The sequence below is a fragment of the Chanodichthys erythropterus genome, chromosome 14 (genome assembly GCF_024489055.1).
Source record: "Chanodichthys erythropterus isolate Z2021 chromosome 14, ASM2448905v1, whole genome shotgun sequence".
Classification (NCBI taxonomy): domain Eukaryota; kingdom Metazoa; phylum Chordata; class Actinopteri; order Cypriniformes; family Xenocyprididae; genus Chanodichthys; species Chanodichthys erythropterus.
Window position 1 is genome coordinate 23530341 of NC_090234.1, and position 20784 is coordinate 23551124.

The following is a 20784-nucleotide window of genomic DNA, read 5'->3' on the forward strand; positions in this document are numbered from 1 at the left end:
GAACCTTTCTTCTCAAATTACAGCCTTGAATCCCAAACAGACACGACTCCTGTAGGTGCCTTATTTGGTGATCCCCTTCCTCATCACGTTGGTGTAATTCGTGGATCAATGGAACCTCCCTCCATCACTAACTGGATTTCTTCTCAACCTCCTTCTGTTGATGCCAGATATGAGTCCATATCTGACTCCGTGACTGACAGGCTTCCCCCTCCACCTCCACCTCCACCTCCACCTGCTGCCTCAGTGCCTCCTCCCCATCTTAATTCTGCATCAGCGGAATCTCTTTCCATAGAATGCAGCCTTGATTCCTTTAGCAGCACGAGTGGAACTTCTTCCCCTCGCCATAAGAATATAACTTATGCCCCTCGCTTGAAGAGTAAAACTTATGCCCTTCGCCGTGCCGCAGCACCCAATCTAGACACCTCAGCTTGTCTCTTTACAGGTCCTCCTCAGCCTTTTAATCTTGCACCTGTGTCGTACTCGTCTCCCAGCTCTGCTCCTCCAGCTTTTTTTAGCAGGGTGGGCGCATCTTTTTCAACAAATGAAACTCCTGCCCTTCACAGTCTCTCAGAGATTGAGCCTGCCACTACAACTCCTGACTTTGCAGGTCGTCCTCTTCCTCCTCGTTTTGCATCTAAGCAGTACTCATACAATCTAAACAGTTCCAGCCTTACTCCTCCTCTTACTGGTTTTGGAAGGGTGGACACTTTTTCAAGGAGTAGCAGGGCTGCCGGCCCCGAGGTCCTTCGTCTTCCCGTAATATATACATCAAGTATATCTTCCCCTACATCAAGTGGCTGTGATGATTTCCTCCAAAGTACAAATGAGCCTTTGGGTCGTTTTGGTTCCTCATCCACTGGACATTCTGAAGCAATTTATCTACAACAACCACAACCAATGCACCAAGCAACACAAAAACAAGTACAAGGACAAAAACCACAACAGCAACTAGGCACTGCAGATTCAGTACAATGTAAGTTGGCTCACATTGATGAGGTTTCCTCTGTGATCAGGAGGAAAAAAAATCTTTCCATCGTGTCTAATTTTTATATCATTGTCTTGTCTTTCTATCCTTTGTCTCATAAAGATAAACGATGTGGCATTCGTAAGATTGGTTTTCCTAGGAAACAACATTTTGTGAAACCTGACAACATCCTGAATCTGTCAGTCAGGGCAGATAAAGCAAGCAGACCTGGCACAGTGGCCTGGAATGAGCTGTTTGAGCTTCAACATGAGGTTTTTACATATAATTTAATAAACTACATTATATACAGTATCTAAATGTGTAAGTCAAGGGAATATGAATGTATGTGTTGTGTTTGGATGTAGGATGGATACTGGGAGTGCACTGAGAGGCTGAGCAGCTTCCTCAACCTGGACGTAGACTTTTTTGCCAATGTCTTCCTTAAGGAGAAAGGCATCCGTTCCTTTGGTATAAGTTTTTTGAAGTCAAATTTACTTTATTTTTCAGACAGTCAGAATCAGTTAATCAGTCACATGTTTTGTCTGTCAGGTGTGAAGGCTCATGCAGACATTCTGAGACTGGTGGCGACTCTGCTGGTGCTGCAGCTGATCCGGGTGAAGAAGCTGGCAGTGGGACAGTTGCTCGAGTCTCTCTTCCGGCTGAAAGAGTCCCAGGAGCCCAGGTACGAGCACACGTCCTCATAGTGATTCACTCTTGTATTTTTGGATCCGTAACTTTGTGCTCTTCTCCATTCAGACCGATGCACTGGGAGGCAGTGAAGAGAGCCGTGGACTGGGCCTGTCGGACAGACAGACAGTATCCGTGTGTGTGCAGCCGGCTGGAGATCGGCCGGGATTGGGAATCATCTACTCGTCAGTTACTGGGCTTTGATCCTCCAAACCCATATTCCCCTCTCAAAGCTGTTCTGGAGAGACGTGTGGGTGTATCAGTCATGTAGAAACTGGACACACACTTCCTTCTTCATTTACAGTTGCTGCTTGCTTAAAATATAGAAAATATCCAGTGTCATTTTAAAGCTTTTTTTCAGAACTAGGCATCAGTTCTTTTTAATCTAGTGTAATCATTTTTGTCATCTAATCTAATAATTCTTTTGTAATCTACTGATTTTGGTGGATGTATGAAGTAATTTCTCCTCAAGTTCACACAGATGTCCTAGCAGAACAACCATTGATGTCGTTCATCACATTATCTGTGATCATGATGCAGTATGTTGATTTATCATTTAAAATGTAACAAAATTTATGACAAGTGTGTTGTTGAAAATTTTGCTTGTGTTGTCTTTCTTTAAAATGAAAATAAATATATATAAACATGTAAATATTAGTTTCACAGTGATCTACTTACACACTGGTGCTTTAAACCATTTATACCAGAGATGCCAGAGATGGGGGAATCATATATCTATATAATCAAACTAGTAATTACTTGTACAGCCACTTGTAATTACTAGCAGCATTTGTTATTGTGATTATATTCATGTGTAAATGGACACAATAATTTGAGTGCCGTGATCACGTTACTTGCGATTAACTGTATTTGTAGTAGAGATTTGAGATTCATTTTGCAAAAATCCTTGTGGACTAGTTTGTCTGCTCAATTTTTATCCGTCATTAAAATAATGTGAGTCGGTGTCAGTGATATCAAAGAAAATCTTTGGGTTCTTGTTTGTTTGTTTTATTATTATTATTATTATATTTTTAACGTAAAATAAAACACAATTTTCTCTTTTTAATTTCGATTAGCCGAAATGAAAAAAATAAATTTTATATATATATATATATATATATATATATATATAAAATTAAAAAACTGTAAACAAAAGGCTTATCTTAAATGTGAAGGATATCTAATGTTAATTTATAGCGGTTTAAAAGGTTTATGGTATTTTAGATCAAATTAAAGGATTAGTCCACTTTTAAATAAACTTTTCCTGATAATTTACTCACCCCCATGTCATCCAAGAGTTCCATGTCTTTCTTTCTTTAGTCGAAAAGAAATTAAGGTTTTTGATGAAAACATTCCAGGATTATTCTCCTTATAGTGGACTTCAATGGGCACCAAACAGTTGAAGGTCAAAATTAGTTTCAGTGCAGCTTCAAATTGTTCCACACAATCCCAGATGAGAAATAAGGGTCTTATCTAGTGAAACCATTGCTGCGTCCCAATTCGCCTACTTATACTACGTCCTAAAAGTATGTACTGTTTTTGTAAAGAAAAAGTACATACTTTTGAGTGTGTAGTAGAAGAGTATGCAAGTTTTTGGACATACTACCTTGTCAAAACTGCGTCTTTAACGGACGTTCTGTTGCTTAGTTACTCAACCTGTAACTGTTTAAACTACCCTGTCAATCATCTTGTCACAGTTAAAATCCTCCACATTGAATTAAATTTATTTTCTTCCGTTTCGGAGAGAAATGTAGTCGCACGTTGATCTGCCAGTCATGGGTCTTTCATGCAGAGAACTCTCCTCATCTTTGCATAATGATGCATTTAAAAGTTAATGACCAAACACATCGTTATAAAAGTTCACAATGCTGTTGCAGATGAAATATAATATGGACAACATTTAATAAATATCTTTTTGTCAGGTTAGAAACTGCTTATTAATCATTCAAGCCCTTTTATCTTAACCGTCATACCTCGCACGTCTGTCATGTTTGTAGTTTTTAAACACTTTTTATTCGTATTTGTAGTTCTAATCGAATCCTCGTCAACAGCGCAATGTGTTATGGGCAATATTAGCCGTTAGAAAGTACACCATCCGGATATCTTTGGAATACTCATTTCAACATACTACGATTTGGGACATACTAATTCTTTTTTCGAATACTATTTAGGACGCATAGTATGCGAATTGGGACGCAGCACATCACTCATTTTCTGAAAAAAATTGAAAATTATATAAGTTTTAATAAGCTCATCTTGAACTAGCTCTCATCTTCTTCTCTATTTGAATTCCAGCAGTGTAGACACTGCTAAGCGTAATACTGCCCTCCTCAGGTCAAAGTTTTGAACTAATTTTTATATGCAATATGCTAGTTCAATAGTATGTAACAATTTAGTTCAACCTTTGACCTGTGGAGGGCAGTAATATGCTTAGCAGCGTCTACAATGCTGGAATTCAAATAGAGAAGAAGAAGAGAGCTAGTTCAAGATGAGCATTTATGATTAAAACTTATATAATTTTAAATGTTTTTCAGAAAATGAGCGATGGTTTCACTAGATACGACCCTTATTTCTCATCTGGGATTGTGTAGAACAATTTGAAGCTGCACTGAAACTAATTTTGACCTTCAACTGTTTGGTGCCCATTAAAGTCCACTATAAGGAGAATAATCCTGGAATGTTTTCATCAAAAACCTTAATTTCTTTTCGACTGAAAAAAGAAAGACATGAACATCTTGGATGACATGGGGGTGAGTAAATTATCAGGAAAAGTTTATTTAAAAGTGGACTAATCCTTTAAGATAGCATTTTTCCCGTTTTAACCACTGGATGGCGCCCGTTTAATGTTTTGTTTTTAATCTCAGGGAGGAACGGGGGTGTGTCTTTACCGTATGTATGAGTCAGGAAGCACTTTTTTATACTCAACTTTGCACAACAGATTTACGTCTTCGTTAGTGACATTTTCCTAAAATCTAAACGCGTCTCTGGACTCACGGTAAGATGTTCTTCAGTCTGCTAATGACATGACATGACAACACTATCAAGAGAGAAACTGCAGCGGGATTTGGATAATTGTCGACTGTTTAAATACTTTATATCAAGAGAAAGATCATTTAAATTGTATATACCAATATAAGTATTATGCATTAAGCTTGCTTTGTTTAATGAATAGAAACATTCAGTTTTATAGTGTTCATCATGTTATCAATATTTATATTTACAGTAGGTTATTTACTGTCGCTTTTCTCGGCATGTTTCAGACACGGTGGCATCATGACAGTGTTTGAAAACTGTACTGTGGTGGTAGATGTGAAGAATGTGCCTTATAAAGAGAAGAAGAAGCTGAAATTAGCTCTTCTAGATAATGGAGGAAACATCTCTTATGTCATCAACAGAGAGGTTCGTAGTGCGCATCAATATTTTCTCAATAACTACTACATGATTGTCTTTTTAATCAAACTAAGAGCAGTTACACAAATGATTGTTTTAGCAATAGTTGGGTTTCATATGACACTGACACAGTGTACAAACATTTGATTTGTTTAAAATGAACTAAGGGTAATTTCATGTTATTTCTCACTACAGTGCAATAGTCCTACTAAAGTCAGTAAAGAGCTGCAGTGTATCTTCTGACCTGCTTTTTTCTTCTCCAGTGCTCTTTTGTAGTCACCAGCAGTGTGAATGACCTGAGCAGTAACCGGCAGCGAAGTATCCAGAAGCTCCAGATCCCAGTGGTTGGGATCCAGTATGTGTGGAGCTGTCTGGATGAAGGGCATCTCCTGCCTTTGACGGAGCATGATTTGGCCTGCTTATCACAGCCGGCTTATCCCACTTCTGAATTCATCTCTCATCCAGGTCAGAGATTCCTAAACCACCTAATTTAAATCAATCAGTTCAGTATTGAACAGATGTTTGTGTCAAGTCACATGAGATGTGAATGGAGGGGGAGGCACACAATGGATGGGAGTGTCACAGCCAGATTAGTTGTATTTGCTAACACTGGGTGTGTTTTCAGTATCTGTGTACGTTTGTGCTCTTAGTTTGCTGTACTTTTTTGTTGTAAAGTGTATTTGACATTACATTTAGGTTATAAGAGTATTAAATGATAAAGCATGCATTTTTGTGGCACTGTTGACATAGTGTTGTTTTCCACCATAAAGTGTCGACCCAGATACTAAAAAAAGAGAAGCTCAAAGGTCAGTCTGAACTCCCAAAGACTGAGATTGAGACTCTTGAGAAGGATGGGCCTCATCTCGGCAGGTTCAGGTGCGCTTTTGTTTTTTGTCACTGTCACTGCTGGAGTGTTATTGAGAAGTTTATTAATTATTCTACTTTTTCACATCAGTTTCTATCAGTTTAGATGTGATAGTTTACCTGACTTCATCCTTTAATTTACCCAATGCAGAGTTTACAAAGAAGGCGACCATGACCTGCCTGAATTTCCTTCACATTTTCAAGTGGCCAAGTATTCAGTTTTTGAGAGGGTGAGTGAGAAATGTCTTATTTCCACTGATCTCACTGATCACTGCCTGAGTTTGAAAGTGTTTTCATGTCTGTGTTGCAGGTCAAACCCAAGACTTTGTCTGTTTTGGAGCTGCAGAGTGCCAGAGGACGAGCAGGCCAGCAGTATCGTGTGTTGTGTTCAATCTTGAGTGAAACTGAGGTTTGATCAACTCAAACACCATTTAAACTGTTTAGATGTTGTTATCATAGGACTCATATATTGTGAGAGAGGTAATGAAACTTGACAGTCTTGACACTCAATACAGAGCGCAGTGGTGCAGGACAAGATTGTGTGCTGTGTGACGTCTGAGGATGCTGTGGAAGCGTATCTGCTGTTGATGAAGGAGATGGAGACACAAGGATTCACAAAGACTCACACACTTCCTCCTGAGGTTGAGCGCTTGGCATCCTACAGCCTGCAGCAGGTTAGATAAACAGATATACAGATCAATTTATTCATTTGACACTGTACAGTATATGCATATATAACATGTCCAATGGGTTTGTAACTAGTGTTGTTCACTCTTTTAATTAGCTTCTGTTGGAGGAGAAGCTGAACTGCAGCACATTATCACAGGAAGTTGGCGTCTTTGTGGAGCTGGTCTGGACCGAAGCTCTTGGTTCCCTTAGTAACATCCTGACAGTCCCCGTCTCCAGTATCAGCCTTAATGATGTGAGAATGAGTTTAAACACACACATCTAGTCATGAAGCTCACATGAATATTGTGTGTTTAGTGCAACATGTTCTCCAACCAATACGACCATATAGGTCGTTTGTCACTTCCCTACTATATGTCCCATAAGGAGCGTTTACTAAAGTGGTGCCCCTCTCGACAACAGGACACTTTCATTTTAATGCATTGTTCCCTTTTATCTGTGTCATTTTTCGGGTTTCGTGTAGCTTTTCGTGGCAGAGCATTGCAATAACAATATGCAAATTATGTGATCATGTGATCGTGGGCTCGATCCCAGGGAACACATGTGCTCATAAAGAGTATGCACTATAAATCACTAAGGGGTAGGTTTAGGGATGGGCTGGATTTAATCGTTAATAAAAAAAAAAGAGTTTTGCTAAATGGAAATAAGAGAAATGGTGTAAAAACTCCACACATTGCATTTAAATGAACACGCATTTTGATTGGTAACAACAGTCATACGTCATTTCATGACGACAGACGTAACACAACACTGTCATTATTTTTACGCCAGCAAGAGGGTGCGTGACTTTAAAACATAAATACAGGTCGTAATAAGGTGCTTGAAAAACGACCTATAGGGGGCGTTTTGTTTTTTTTGGAGGAAAGTCTCGTTTAATGACTCTGTACTGTTGCAGGTGAGCAGGGTGGAGGGATTGTTACTGCAGGCACAAAAGACTCAGAAAGAGGATGAAGTCAAGGCCCTGCTAGAGGAGGTCAACACTCTTCTACCCCTCAGAATGATCGACCCTCCTTCCAAACACAAGCTTGTGTCTCAGAAACTAGACCTTTGTCAGGTAACACGTATGCAATTATAGTATACAGTTATTACTCCTTTATGACTATTAAGATTTTATCTAAGTTTTGTCATTGTTTTCGTGATAATGAAGCTCTTTTTACCTCATATTTTTGTTTTTGTTTTGTAATACTCATTATTCTCAAAAATGTTTCTCAGTTATATAGATACATCATTACTGTAATACAATGATTATGTAATATAAATCAACATAAATTAAAGACAGTCAAACAAATACTGAATGAAATTCCTTCACATTTGGGTATTTTTGTAGATTCTCCAATCTGGATTTTTAACTCCACAGTGCAGACTTTAACTTTTAACTCTTCTGTCGTCCTCAGCTGATCAGAGACATTCTGAATGTGAGTGAATCCACTCTGGGAAGCCCCTCGCCCTCGTCTGTGGGAAAGTATCGAGCTCTGAGGTGCAGCATTGAGGTTGTTCCGCCACTAAACCCTGAGTTTCATGTTGTCTCTCAACTGCTTCAGGACAGGTAAACTTGATGGTGGTGATTGAGGTCTGAAGTTCAAACATGAATATATTATGATGGTGTTAATGTTGTGTCCACTACAGGCCTGTTCAGATTCAGCAGATTCTGCGGGTAAGCAGAGGGGTGGAGCTTCAGATGTTTTGGGAGGATTTAGGCAACATTAAGCCCCTCCTTCACTCCACTAGTCCCAGTAGTTTTGTTGGAATACTGTCAAGGTAAGAGCATATTCTTTAAAAAATATATTTACATACAGTGAGAAAACCACACAAACCTATGTCTATGACAGACCATATACTGTGGAGGAGTAAGAGAAGACCGATTCAGTGAGTGTGATTGAACCGTGTTTCTTGTTATGGCTGATATTAAGTGAATTTAGGAATCCCAACATTGTAATGTACAAAAATCGACATCATTGTTGAGATTTGCATTAAATGGAATATGATTATATTTAACCTTGTTATTAAATTATTTATAAATGATAGCAAAAGTAATCGAAATCTAAAAATAGAGGAAATTAGCAATACTAAAATCATCATGTAGGCCTACCCTGAAAAACTTTAAAAAAAACAACAAAAAAAAACAGACTAAATTGACAGAAGTAATTTTTGTAATGTCTACTCAATGATTTACCCTTCTGCAATAATCATGTAATATCATTTGTTCATTTTTAAATATACATTTCTGATGAAATATTCTATGTAGAGGTCTGCTGCTGCCCAGAGTTGGAGTCGAACAGCATGGAATTGAGAGGACGGATATCGGGAATCTTGGAGGAGGAATCTACTTCAGTAACTCTCTAAAGTCAGTGGTCTTCTGCATTACCATCCTTTAATATAACAGATTTATAAACACTTTGACTCCATTTTCATGACAACTGAAGATTTGAGTCAGTCAGTAAGTTTTTTTTTCTCTGTGTTAAAGGACCAGTGTGAAATACTCCAAGCCCAGTGTAACTGACGGCTCTCGGCTGCTGTTGGTGTGTGAAGTGGCGTTGGGTCGCTGCAAAGACCTGCTGAAGAAAGATGCCACTTTGACCTGCGCCCCTGATGGCTACCACAGCGTACATGGAGTCCGCCGCACCCCCAACAGACTCTCTGAATTTGAGGTGCTTTTCTTAGTCATTTTCTATGTACTTAAATGTTCTGCTCATGTTTTGGGGATCTAATGTGAGCTTTGTGTTTGTGTCTGTGGGTTTGTATTTGACAGGATGATGAGTTTGTCGTCTATAACACAGAGCAGATCAGACTGAAGTATGTGGTTCAGTACACTCTGGAGGGGGACGAGCTAAAAGAGTTCCAGCCTCGTATCAACACCTTTGTGGAGCTCACACAGCTCGCTGACACGTCTGACGTCTGTGAGTAACGTTCAGTGAACAGGACATGTAGAGAGAGCTTTTATATGTGGAGGAATCTGTAGATGATAGCAAGGGCTGTCAAATCCATTAAAATCCATAAAAATCTAACTACATGATGGTGGAGCCCATATCCATGTGGGCAGCGATTCAACATATAGCACAACAGTGACCAAAGTTTGAGTCACGCTGAACAACTCCTCATAATTATGGTGAACATGGAGACATGTTGGAGAGGAAAATCATTCCTCAGGAATTCATCTGATACTCTCTAATGCTGAATGCTTTTGTTTGGATTTGTGAAGTTCATCACTGGATTTTGTTTGATGTGTTTCTTTAGTGTCCAGTGATGACAGTGAGGGTTTGGAGTCCACTAAGAACCCTCTGGAGGAGATGACTGCAGGTTTGTTGGACAGCAGTGGTCAGAAACTTCCTCTTCAGGCTGTCAATGTGAGGTGCAAGCTGATGGACCTACTGTGTCAGGTGTGATTCTACAGTTGATGTTACTGCGAGTATATGAGCGATATAAAGCAGGCAGTGCAGTGAGAGAGTTTTTCAGTCAAAGCATCACTGTTTTCTCTCACTCCAAGGTTCACTTGTTAAACAATGTTATGAAATATAAAAAATGGTGGGCATAAGGGAAAAAATACATGACAAGGTGATTAAGAAGTTAAAAAAAACTTAAAAATAAAAGCCAGAAAGAATGATGAAATTATACCGACAATTTCAAACTTCAACCATAACCAAATCTTTTTCTGCTCTGTCACCAGGTCATCATTTTTCAGACCTACACAAACAAGAGTGCTGTTCCCATTGAAGCAAAGTACGTCTTTCCGCTGGAGGAGACGGCAGCAGTGTGTGGATTTGAAGCCTTTATCAATGGAAAACACGTCATTGGAAAGGTGCAGGTCATTCAGATTTTGTCGAATACAGCCTCTGCTCTTCATAACTGCTTTCTCATCAGTTTTCAATGTCTTTCTTTGTCCTGTAGGTAAAGGAAAAAGAACAGGCTCGTAAGGAGTACAAGCAAGCCATAGAAAAAGGCCATGGAGCCTACCTGATGGACCAGGATGCACCGGTGAGTTACTTTCTACTGTTTCTTTCTGATATTGTATCAGAAGGCTTCTTTAAGGTCATGTGTTTATGTGAGGCAGGATGTATTTACAATCAGCGTGGGGAACCTTCCTCCCGGAGCCACAGTTTTGATCAAGGTGACGTTCATCACTGAGCTGGTGGTGAGATCAGGCTCTATAGTCTTCTCATTGGCTGGCAGTGTGGCACCATGGCAACAGAGCGCCGCCCTTAATCAGACGACTCAGGTACGACACGGCTGGTCTTCAGTCACTGTTTTTAAACTACTGTTTGAGTTACTAGGGATGCACAATATATCATATTGTCCACTATATATGAACCGGCCGATAAATGCTTATTTTTAATGTCATTGTAATCGAGCCAATAAGAAAATTAAGCCAATATATTAAAGCTGATAAATTATGGATTATTTCTTCCTGTTGAGCCACACAGATGCACACTGCTCACCATCATGATTTGATTGGTGTCTTCACAGACGAAGCAGCAAAAAGGTCATACAATCCCATACCATTTCTAGTTGTGCTACTGTACCTGTTCTTAAATATACAAACATGCTGGATCTGAGTAAACTTAATATTTTATTTATTTATCCCTGGCACATGTATTTATCCCTGGCACATGTATTTTAATTCTTTATGAAAGTAATGTTGTCCAATGACTACTTTGCATTATTTATGTGTAATGATATTTTTGGTCAGGCAATAGATTTTTTTAGAAAAGAAAGTTGGCCATAGAAATGAAAGAAATGAAAAAAAAAAAAAAAAAATCATTTTAAAAGTTAAGAAATCCTTACCTAGTTCAAACTAGGCTACATTTGGTAAATCTAGATATTTCCTTGCAGTTTCTTTGTTCATTAGAGTCAAAAGCAGTTTTCCACTGTATATGTTTGATTTATGTTGAAGTGCTTTTTTTAGTGAGCCTTTTGTTTTTGTAATCAGGCTCTCAAACATTTTCATTAAGATTTAGATTTATCGGCTGATATATTGGTTATTGACTTCCAAAAATAAAGAATCATCTTTATAAGTACTGGCCAAATGTACATATTGGTGCATTCCTATAATTTACAGTGTATTAACTTACATTTAGTCCATTAAAGAAAGAAGTTGTGTTGTGTTTCAGACAACTGTTGAAAAGATCGGTGTGACGGAGCTTCAGTCAGAAGGGTGAGAGTCTCAAACGCTGGAGAATCCACAGAGAAATTCACTAAAAATCAAAATGCATCTGCTGATGAGTAACAATATAAAAGTCAATTATTTTATTTAGCAAACCATGTTGTCTTCATAACATCACACTCTCTTTCATTTGTTCCTTTCTCTTTCCTCAGGGAGTTTTCTCTGTCTATGTCCATTGAAATGCCTTACGAGATCATCAACTTGAGCTCTTCTCACCGCATCAAAACCAAGGTTATTTTACTCATATTTGTGGATTTTCTTACTAAATACTTGTTATATTGTCTGAAGAAAATAAAACATATTTGGTTAATTACGGTATTATTAACAGTATCAGTGTTTTTCCTGTTCAGATGACAGACTGTAAGGCAGTGATCAGCACGTTACCGGGACAAACTCTTGGATCTGAAGGGTTACAGGTGTCCTTCAGTCTTTCTAATATCCACATGCCCAGGATGTGGGTCGAGAACCATCCGGATAAAGATAGTCAGGTAATGAAACGATCAGTCACATCTGATTCATACAGCAGACAAAAATGTCTCTCTTTCCTTCACACACCCAGACCTGAAATCCACACAGATCGGTCCTTCTCTGACACTCTCTGATCCCTGCAGGCCTGCATGCTGGTGTTTTATCCAGACTTTAAGTCAAGCGGGGTGTCCAGCTCTGGAGGTCCGTCCAGTGTGAGCGATGTGGTCATCCTACTGGACTCCTCCAAGTCCATGCAGGGAGACGCCATGCTGAACGCCCGCAGGATTGCCCTTCAAGTCCTCAAATCTCTGGACCGCTCACTGAAGATCAACATCATCTCTTTCAGCACTGGTTAGTGCTCACTGAGACAGTCTGCTGCTCTTCTAGTGATCATCATGTTGATACTTTCATTTCCCTATTATTCTTGTGATTTGTAGTGAAGCATTATGGATGAAGAACTGTTCATTCACATATTGACATGTTATTCTTAAAATGTGTGTTTTTAAGATTACAAGGAAGCTTTTCCTGCACCAGTGCCTTTAGATGAAGCATCTGAACCAGCCAGAAATTTTATTATGGTGAGTAATGTTAAAATGCCTAAAGATGAGTGTTTCTGTGTTTTGAAAGGGGACATACTGAGATATTCTTCAGGTTTTTTGATTCCTTTCATCAAGAGACATCATTCCATTCCCATAATGCATCATCTTCACTTCATTTGAACTTAAGATGTTTTGCCACCATAGTGTTGTAGTTACAGCATCTGCCATCAGGGTCTAACTGTACCACACTAACCAGCTGAACCTTGACCCCTTGATTAATCACTAAAGTTGATCACTAAAGTTGATTTGCTTATCATTGCATGTCTGGTGTCTTCAGTCCTGTAGTGGTGCTGGTGGCGGCACTGAGCTGTGGCGTCCTCTCCGTATCCTGAGCTTGCTGCCTCCCTGTCGGGGCGTGAGGAACATCCTGCTGCTCTCTGATGGACATGTTCAGAATCAGCCTCTGACCCTACAGCTGGTCCGAGAAAACTCCTGCCACACGCGCCTCTTCACCTGCGGACTCAGGTCTGCCTTTGAAGAGTTCAACACAAATCTATTTCTCACTCTAGTTAATTTCTGAACCTACAGTTTGATTGTGTTTCTCTAGCTTGACAGCTAATCGTCATATGCTCAGAGCTTTGGCTCAAGCCAGTGGAGGAACGTATGAATTTTTTGACACCAAGATGAAACACACTTGGGCAGAGAAGGTGAATCACGCTTTTCATTGGATTGTTGCTTTTTATTAACAAAAAAGGAGCATTATCTTTTCAACATGGGCCGCTCTGAGGCTTGATATTTACAGACTTGCTGGTAATTTCAGGTGCGCGCTCAGGTTCAGCGTATGGAGTCTCCAGGCTGCAGATCAGTGGCAGTGAAGTGGCAGCAGTTTAATCCCACAGCGCCCCCTCCTGTTCAAGCCCCCTCACAGCTTCACGCCCTCTTCAGTGACTGTCACACTCTCATATACGGCTTTGTGCCGCACTGCACTCAGGTAGACCTGCTGTATTGATATATTGGTGCATATTAATGAAAATGATTATATTATTTCTTATGTTCATTTAGTGACAAGCATGTGGAAAACATGCCTTGATTATTTTTAATGAAATTTCTGCAGTATTTTAGATCTTAAATTATAATTTTTATTCAATCTCCTTGAATACAGTGGTTAAAAACATCACCTTATGAAGCATTTTCAGAGTGAGATTTATCAAGATCAAAATATCTAATACCCAGCTATTTATTTATATGTATTTATTTATTGTTAATTGTGTAATATTCACTCTTTTAGGCCACACTGTTTGGTGATTTGAGTGGGAATGAGATCAAAACAATGGTTTCCACCACAGAACTACAAAAGACGAAAGGAACTGTGAGTGAGCATCTTCAATACTTCATATAATCTGAAACATCATCAGTTGTTTATCAGACATTTGAGGTGTGTGTGTGTGTGTGTGTGTGTGTGTGTGTGTGTGTGTGTGTGTAGTTCCTTCACAAGTTAACAGCAAGAGCGATCATCAGAGATTATGAAGATGGCATTCTAGGCAACAATGAGGCAGAACATGAGGTACAATATTTGGCTGCATGTTGCTGTTTTTATTAGAACTGGCAAATCTGCTAACAGAAGAACTTGATTTGCTGTCTTGTGTCTCTCTAACAGGGGAAGAAAGCAGAGCTGAAGTCCTACATCATTGAGCTCAGTAAAGAGTTCTCCATCTTGTCCCAGTTCACAAGCTTTTTCGCCATTGAAGAGAGGGTATGATTACTGATAATGTATTAAAAATGAATAAATTAATTCAACAACTTAAATCTAATTTATAAATCTGTAAAATTAAGATTTTTAGTCCCAGACTAAAATGCATGTTTGAGCTGTTTTAACTGAAAGCAACTTGTACTGACCTATCTTAAAATATGTCAGTGCCTTTGTTATGTCTCAAGATGCACACCAGCAATGTTTTTTTTTTTTTCTAGGGAAAGTGTATAAAAGCTACTTAAATGTCCTAATTGAACTAAGGCTAATCAGGGCTTAATCTAAGCCTTGTCTGTGAAACTGGGCTTAAATGTGTAGCAGTAATATTTCATTGTTCTTTCGGGCAAAGTTTTTGTTCAAGTTTCAATTGTTTACTGAAAATTTCTTTCGTAGTCAAGAGAAACAATCAAAAAACTCAAACTATGCTGCCCCATCTTTCTTTCATAGTAAATGCCTATTTGTGAAGATGCTTCTATAGTAAAACAGAACAAATCATTATAGAATAAAGAGTGACCAAACAAATGTACATAAATAGCATTACATATTACTTTTTTATTACTCTTAATGCATAAACTTAATAAAACAAGTTTAAGACATCATTTTCTCAAGCATTTATTCTTTTAATGTCTAATCATTTAGTTATTCAAATTATGGTTCTTACATGGTTTTAGGCAGCTTTTCCTTGTAACTGCCTAATTTAATTATTAGTTTTTATAAAACAATTAATAAAAAATAAAAGGTAACCATCTGTGCACATTGTGAATTGCATTTTCCTACTTTGGACACTAAACCCTGGTTTCAGAAACAAGGCTTAAGCTCAGAATAACATGCATGTTTGAGCTGTTTTAACTTAAAGCAATTTGTACTGACCTATCTGAAAATATATCAGTGCCATTGTTTTGTCTCAAGATGCACACCAGCAAGATTTATTGCAGATGCTAGATAATGAAAATCTTCCAAATATTGATAATGAAAATATTCCATATATTTGTCTGATATATCAACATCTGCTAAAGTGTGATAAATGAAAGATAAACTAAAATGAATTTTGTGTCCTTATTTGCTCTTTGTAGGACCAGAATGAGCTTGACACTGGATTGACAGATATTCCTAAACTCATATCAGAGGAGGATGTGGATATTTTGCCATATATGGGCTGGACTGAAGAGAAGCTCAAGGCTGCGCATATTATTGCTGCTGAAGAAGATCACATATACGTAACAAAAGAGTTCATTACAGCTGTTGTCACGTAGTGTAGTGATCCAATCTGACATCATTCAGTACTCAGATCTTCAGTATTCTCAACCTTTTTTTTTTCTCAGACAGATGCAGCGGAATCGTCCAGTAGCTGCTCCATGTCTCCTGATCTGCTGGATTGTTATGGAGGAGCAGATTATGATGAATATGAATCTTATTATCAAGAAGCCTGTCTCCTCTCAGTGGATGTTGATATGGATCTTGATCTTATTGAGACATTGAAACCTTCTCCTCCTCCTTCTGGTGGTGCCACCATGAGTGACAGGTTACTTCCTCCTACTACCACCCAAGTTGCCACCTCAATGCCTTTTCACCATGAATTTGCCTGTTTCTCATTTGAACCTTTCTCCTCAAATTACAGCCTTGAATCCCAAACAGACACGACTCCTGTAGGTGCCTTATTTGGTGATCCCCTTCCTCATCAAGTTGGTGTCATTCGTGGATCAATGGAACCTCCCTCCCTCACTAACTGGATTTCTTCTCAACCTCCTTCTGTTGATGCCAGATATGAGTCCATATCTGACTCCGTGACTGACAGGCTTCCCCCTCCACCTCCACCTCCACCTGCTGCCTCAGTGCCTCCTCCCCATCTTAATTCTGCATCAGCGGAATCTCTTTCCATAGAATGCAGCCTTGATTCCTTTAGCAGCACGAGTGGAACTTCTTCCCCTCGCCATAAGAATATAACTTATGCCCCTCGCTTGAAGAGTAAAACTTATGCCCTTCGCCGTGCCGCAGCACCCAATCTAGACACCTCAGCTTGTCTCTTTACAGGTCCTCCTCAGCCTTTTAATCTTGCACCTGTGTCGTACTCGTCTCCCAGCTCTGCTCCTCCAGCTTTTTTTAGCAGGGTGGGCGCATCTTTTTCAACAAATGAAACTCCTGCCCTTCACAGTTTCTCAGAGATTGAGCCTGCCACTACAACTCCTGACTTTGCAGGTCGTCCTCTTCCTCCTCGTTTTGCATCTAAGCAGTACTCATACAGTCTAAACAGTTCCAGCCTTACTCCTCCTCTTACTGGTTTTGGAAGGGTGGACACTTTTTCAAGGAGTAGCAGGGCTGCCGGCCCCGAGGTCCTTCGTCTTCCCGTAATATATACATCAAGTATATCTTCCCCTACATCAAGTGGCTGTGATGATTTCCTCCAAAGTACAAATGAGCCTTTTGGCCGTTTTGGTTCCTCATCCACTGGACATTCTGAAGCAATTTATCTACAACAACCACAACCAATGCACCAAGCAACACAAAAACAAGTACAAGGACAAAAGCTACAACAGCAACTAGGCACTGCAGATTCAGTACAGTGTAAGTTGGCTCACATTGATGAGGTTTCCTCTGTGATCAATGTTGATTTGGAGGGAAAAATCTTTGAAAAAATTGTCTAATTTTTATATCATTGTCTTGTCTTTATATACTTTGTCTCCATGAAGATAAACAACATAGCATTCCTAAGATTGGTCTTCCTAGGACAGAAAAATACAGACAGCTTGACAACATCCTGAATCTTTCAGTAAGGGCAGATAAAGCAAGCAGACCTGGCACAGTGGCCTGGAATGAGCTGTTTGAGCTTCAACATGAGGTTTTTACATATAATTTAATAAACTACATTATATACAGTATGTAAATGTGTAAGTCAAGGGAATATGAATGTATGTGTTGTGTTTGGATGTAGGATGGATACTGGGAGTGCACTGAGAGGCTGAGCAGCTTCCTCAACCTGGACGTAGACTTTTTTGCCAATGTCTTCCTTAAGGAGAAAGGCATCCGTTCCTTTGGTATAAGTTTTTTGAAGTCAAATTTACTTTATTTTTCAGACAGTCAGAATCAGTTAATCAGTCACATGTTTTGTCTGTCAGGTGTGAAGGCTCACGTGGACATTCTGAGACTGGTGGCGACTCTGCTGGTGCTGCAACTGATCCGGGTGAAGAAGCTGGCAGTGGGACAGTTGCTCGAGTCTCTCTTCCGGCTGAAAGAGTCCCAGGAGCCCAGGTACGAGCACACGTCCTCATAGTGATTCACTCTTGTATTTTTGGATCCGTAACTTTGTGCTCTTCTCCATTCAGACCGATGCACTGGGAGGCAGTGAAGAGAGCCGTGGACTGGGCCTGTCGGACAGACAGACAGTATCCGTGTGTGTGCAGCCGGCTGGAGATCGGCCGGGATTGGGAATCATCTACACGTCAATTGCTGGGCTGTGATTCTCCAAACCCATATTCCCCTCTCAAAGCTGTTCTGGAGAGACGTGTGGGTGTATCAGTCATGTAGAAACTGGACACACACTTCTCTCTTCATTTACAGTTGCTGCTTGTTATTTTATACTCATGTAGTTCCAAGTCCTTAGACTTTTGTTCATCTTCGGAACACAAATGAAGACATTTTTAATTAAACATTTCTGTCCCTCCATTGAAAGTCTGTTTACCCAAAACTCTGACGTTTCAAAATGTTCATAAAAAGATTGCAAAATAAATCCACATGAATTGAGGGACTTATAAGTCTTCTGAAGAGATACTATCACTGTATATGATGATTAGATTCATTTAGGCATTTATTAATCATAGTCACATATAAACATTAATCAGCGAACAATGTTTACAGCATTGAGTTTTAGTCAAGAATGTGAAGTTCATTCTCTCGTGATACGTCAGCACGTTTGAGCTTCCACAAGAATCAATGAGGTTTGTTCTCGCATGTCAAGAATGGCTGAGCTTCAGTTTATGTTTGCTGATTTTTGGATGAACAACAATATATTTGGAAAATTGTCTCGTAAAATGTCTGAATTGCATTAGATATGTAAAAAAAATGCCATTTGCCAATAAATTCAGGTCTCAAAGTGATTTTTAGTGGATGTATAAATTGCATTCAATCAAGGGATTCAGACATTAAGATTTTTTAGTCCAGATACTTTTTGGTGGAAGTGTATTTTTAAAAAATAAAGACCACCTTGAAAGCCAAATATGTCAATAGGATGATAATTTATTTTATGTTTGGTCTATTTTAGTGGTTTTAAAACAGTTTATTAAAGCATCATTTTATGTGAAGTGTATGTGTTTTTCATGTTACAGTATAATTATATAACCACATAGTGAGTGACAGTAAAAAATAAACATACACTTGGGTTTGGACTGTGGTATGAAGTAGAATGTGGTAGAATCTGATCTTTGAAACTGATTAACAGAAAATACAAAAAACAAATGAGATATAGACATATACTGTAGATTAATTGTTGTTACAATGTCTCAAGGAGCTGCACACACAGTCACGGAATGTCTCATATTCTGTGTAAGCAGACACTGATGCTCCATACTAAACTTTCTTTGGCAAAAATAAATAATATTAATTAAAATAATCATAGTATATACAATAAATCTTTACAATCATAGACTAGGATTTTCTTTGTAGAGCCATTTGTAATTATAGCAACTATTTAGCATTTGTGCCTGATTACTTTAGTCACTGTCACCCCTCACTTCTGGTCAGGCAGAAACACAAAATATCAAAGATATAGGCTTCTTTAACAGAAAGTTTTGGCTGTCTGACAATCAGATTACTGTATTATTATTTTTTTTAGTAGGGTGGAATTGTTTGTTTTGCAATTTGTATTTATTAGTAGCACGAAACACCCAATGCTAGTTTAATCTTGATGTAGAGGATACTTTTTTAGAATTGAATTCATAAAACAATGGAAACATTAGATTTTTTCATTGATTTTCTTTTCAAAAACAAATAAGAAATACACATAGGCATATCCTCTAGATGAATTATTGTTACAAATGAGGCAAATTATAAAATGCGACAAATTATATCAAACAGACGTGCCGTCATGCATGGTTCATGTTTCCAGAAAGATCTGGTGTAGGCCTATAAAAATTGGGGCGAGATATTTCAGACAAAGCCTTCCTAGCCTCTTCAGACATTTGTGTGGTTGTGTTAAACTCACTATTTTCAATAGCAACAATGTAATTTGAACATATCCTTTTTGCTCTCTTTTTGGCTATTTTTTGTCCAGGTGTTTATCTGTTTCCACAGACAGAAGCTCCTCATACCGCCTTTCGTAGTATGGTTTAATTTTGCAACAGCAGTCCTTCAAACTCTGACAGGTGGGGGAGTTGTTACAGATCTGGCAGAAACAGTCCTTCAAACACTGACAAGAACATCTGACACAATACATCCCAACCTTGGTGTTTGATATCAGCCACCATCCAAAGAAAACCAACAGCTATGCAGATGTAACCAAAAAACTGCAAAAGAAAGAACAATAAAACCACAATGAACAATAAAATCAATGAAGGATGTTTTAACCAAAATGTTAAACTGTGTTAAAAAATGTCAGGTTGGGTCAACAAATAAAAACGTTATTTTTAAAATGTTATCCCACAAAGAGATGAAACTGTAGCCTACTGTATCTATTTTCCTGGGCAATAATGTTGGGAAAGCTTAATAGGTTTTTGTTGTCATTATTTTAAGGGCCAGCAGTAACATAAATGAATGTGTGCTCACTCGATGATAAATTTTCAACAAAGGTCAATTTATTAACACAACATAATGAAAATAAACAAACAAAGGGATTAAATTCAGGAATGGACCAGGCCTAAATAACAAACAAAAATAACAAATTTAAGTACCATCTAAATTCCCTAAACCAAAAAAAAGCATCAAAGAAAATTTACAAAGGAACTTCCCTAACATCCTTAACTCAAAACATAAAATAAAGACATATGCAAAAAGAAATGGCATCACACTCCCTACTTCCCTTGGAATATTTACAAATAATATTTACATAAGGTAACTAAAGGCAAAAGCAATACTGAAAATTATAACTCGAACTGAACAAAAACAAATTCTACAAAGGACACACAAACACAAGAGAAATCAAAACAGAGCAACAAACAAAATGGCACAAAGTCGGCCTTCATAAGGTGTTTGGGGTGGTCCTTATATCACAGCAGAAGGAATCAGCCAACCGGGCCCAGACCAATCGGGACCTCTGTAGAGGCCACACCTTCTCCTGCACAAAAACACTCGG

At 38.7% G+C, this 20784-nt stretch overlaps 1 protein-coding gene across 8 annotated transcripts in view; it reads left to right on the forward strand.

Annotated features, from left to right (window-relative positions):
• Positions 1-18821, forward strand: part of LOC137036484 (protein mono-ADP-ribosyltransferase PARP4-like) — a 38304-nt gene extending 19483 nt beyond the window's left edge. For 3 of the 8 annotated variants that reach the window (XM_067410687.1, XM_067410685.1, XM_067410688.1), the window contains 5 exons: positions 24-973; positions 17192-17340; positions 17434-17536; positions 17618-17750; positions 17825-18821. In XM_067410687.1, the coding sequence (XP_067266788.1) occupies positions 24-973; positions 17192-17340; positions 17434-17536; positions 17618-17750; positions 17825-18026 (1537 nt within the window). In that variant the 3' untranslated portion in view covers positions 18027-18821. Of the gene's footprint in view, positions 1-23; positions 974-1087; positions 1237-1329; positions 1433-1513; positions 1647-1720; positions 2191-4544; positions 4772-4911; positions 5051-5304; positions 5507-5811; positions 5918-6056; positions 6136-6215; positions 6315-6420; positions 6580-6689; positions 6828-7487; positions 7647-7986; positions 8139-8218; positions 8351-8837; positions 8937-9056; positions 9241-9341; positions 9490-9826; positions 9970-10256; positions 10389-10477; positions 10565-10640; positions 10806-11697; positions 11742-11902; positions 11982-12100; positions 12239-12361; positions 12570-12725; positions 12797-13094; positions 13283-13364; positions 13465-13577; positions 13749-14045; positions 14127-14240; positions 14322-14414; positions 14511-15577; positions 15722-15826; positions 16027-16122; positions 17067-17191; positions 17341-17433; positions 17537-17617; positions 17751-17824 lie in introns of those variants that run through there. The other 5 variants (XM_067410691.1, XM_067410692.1, XM_067410689.1 and 2 more) reach the window with 5 other exon arrangements.
• The last annotated feature ends 1963 nt before the right edge of the window (positions 18822-20784 follow it).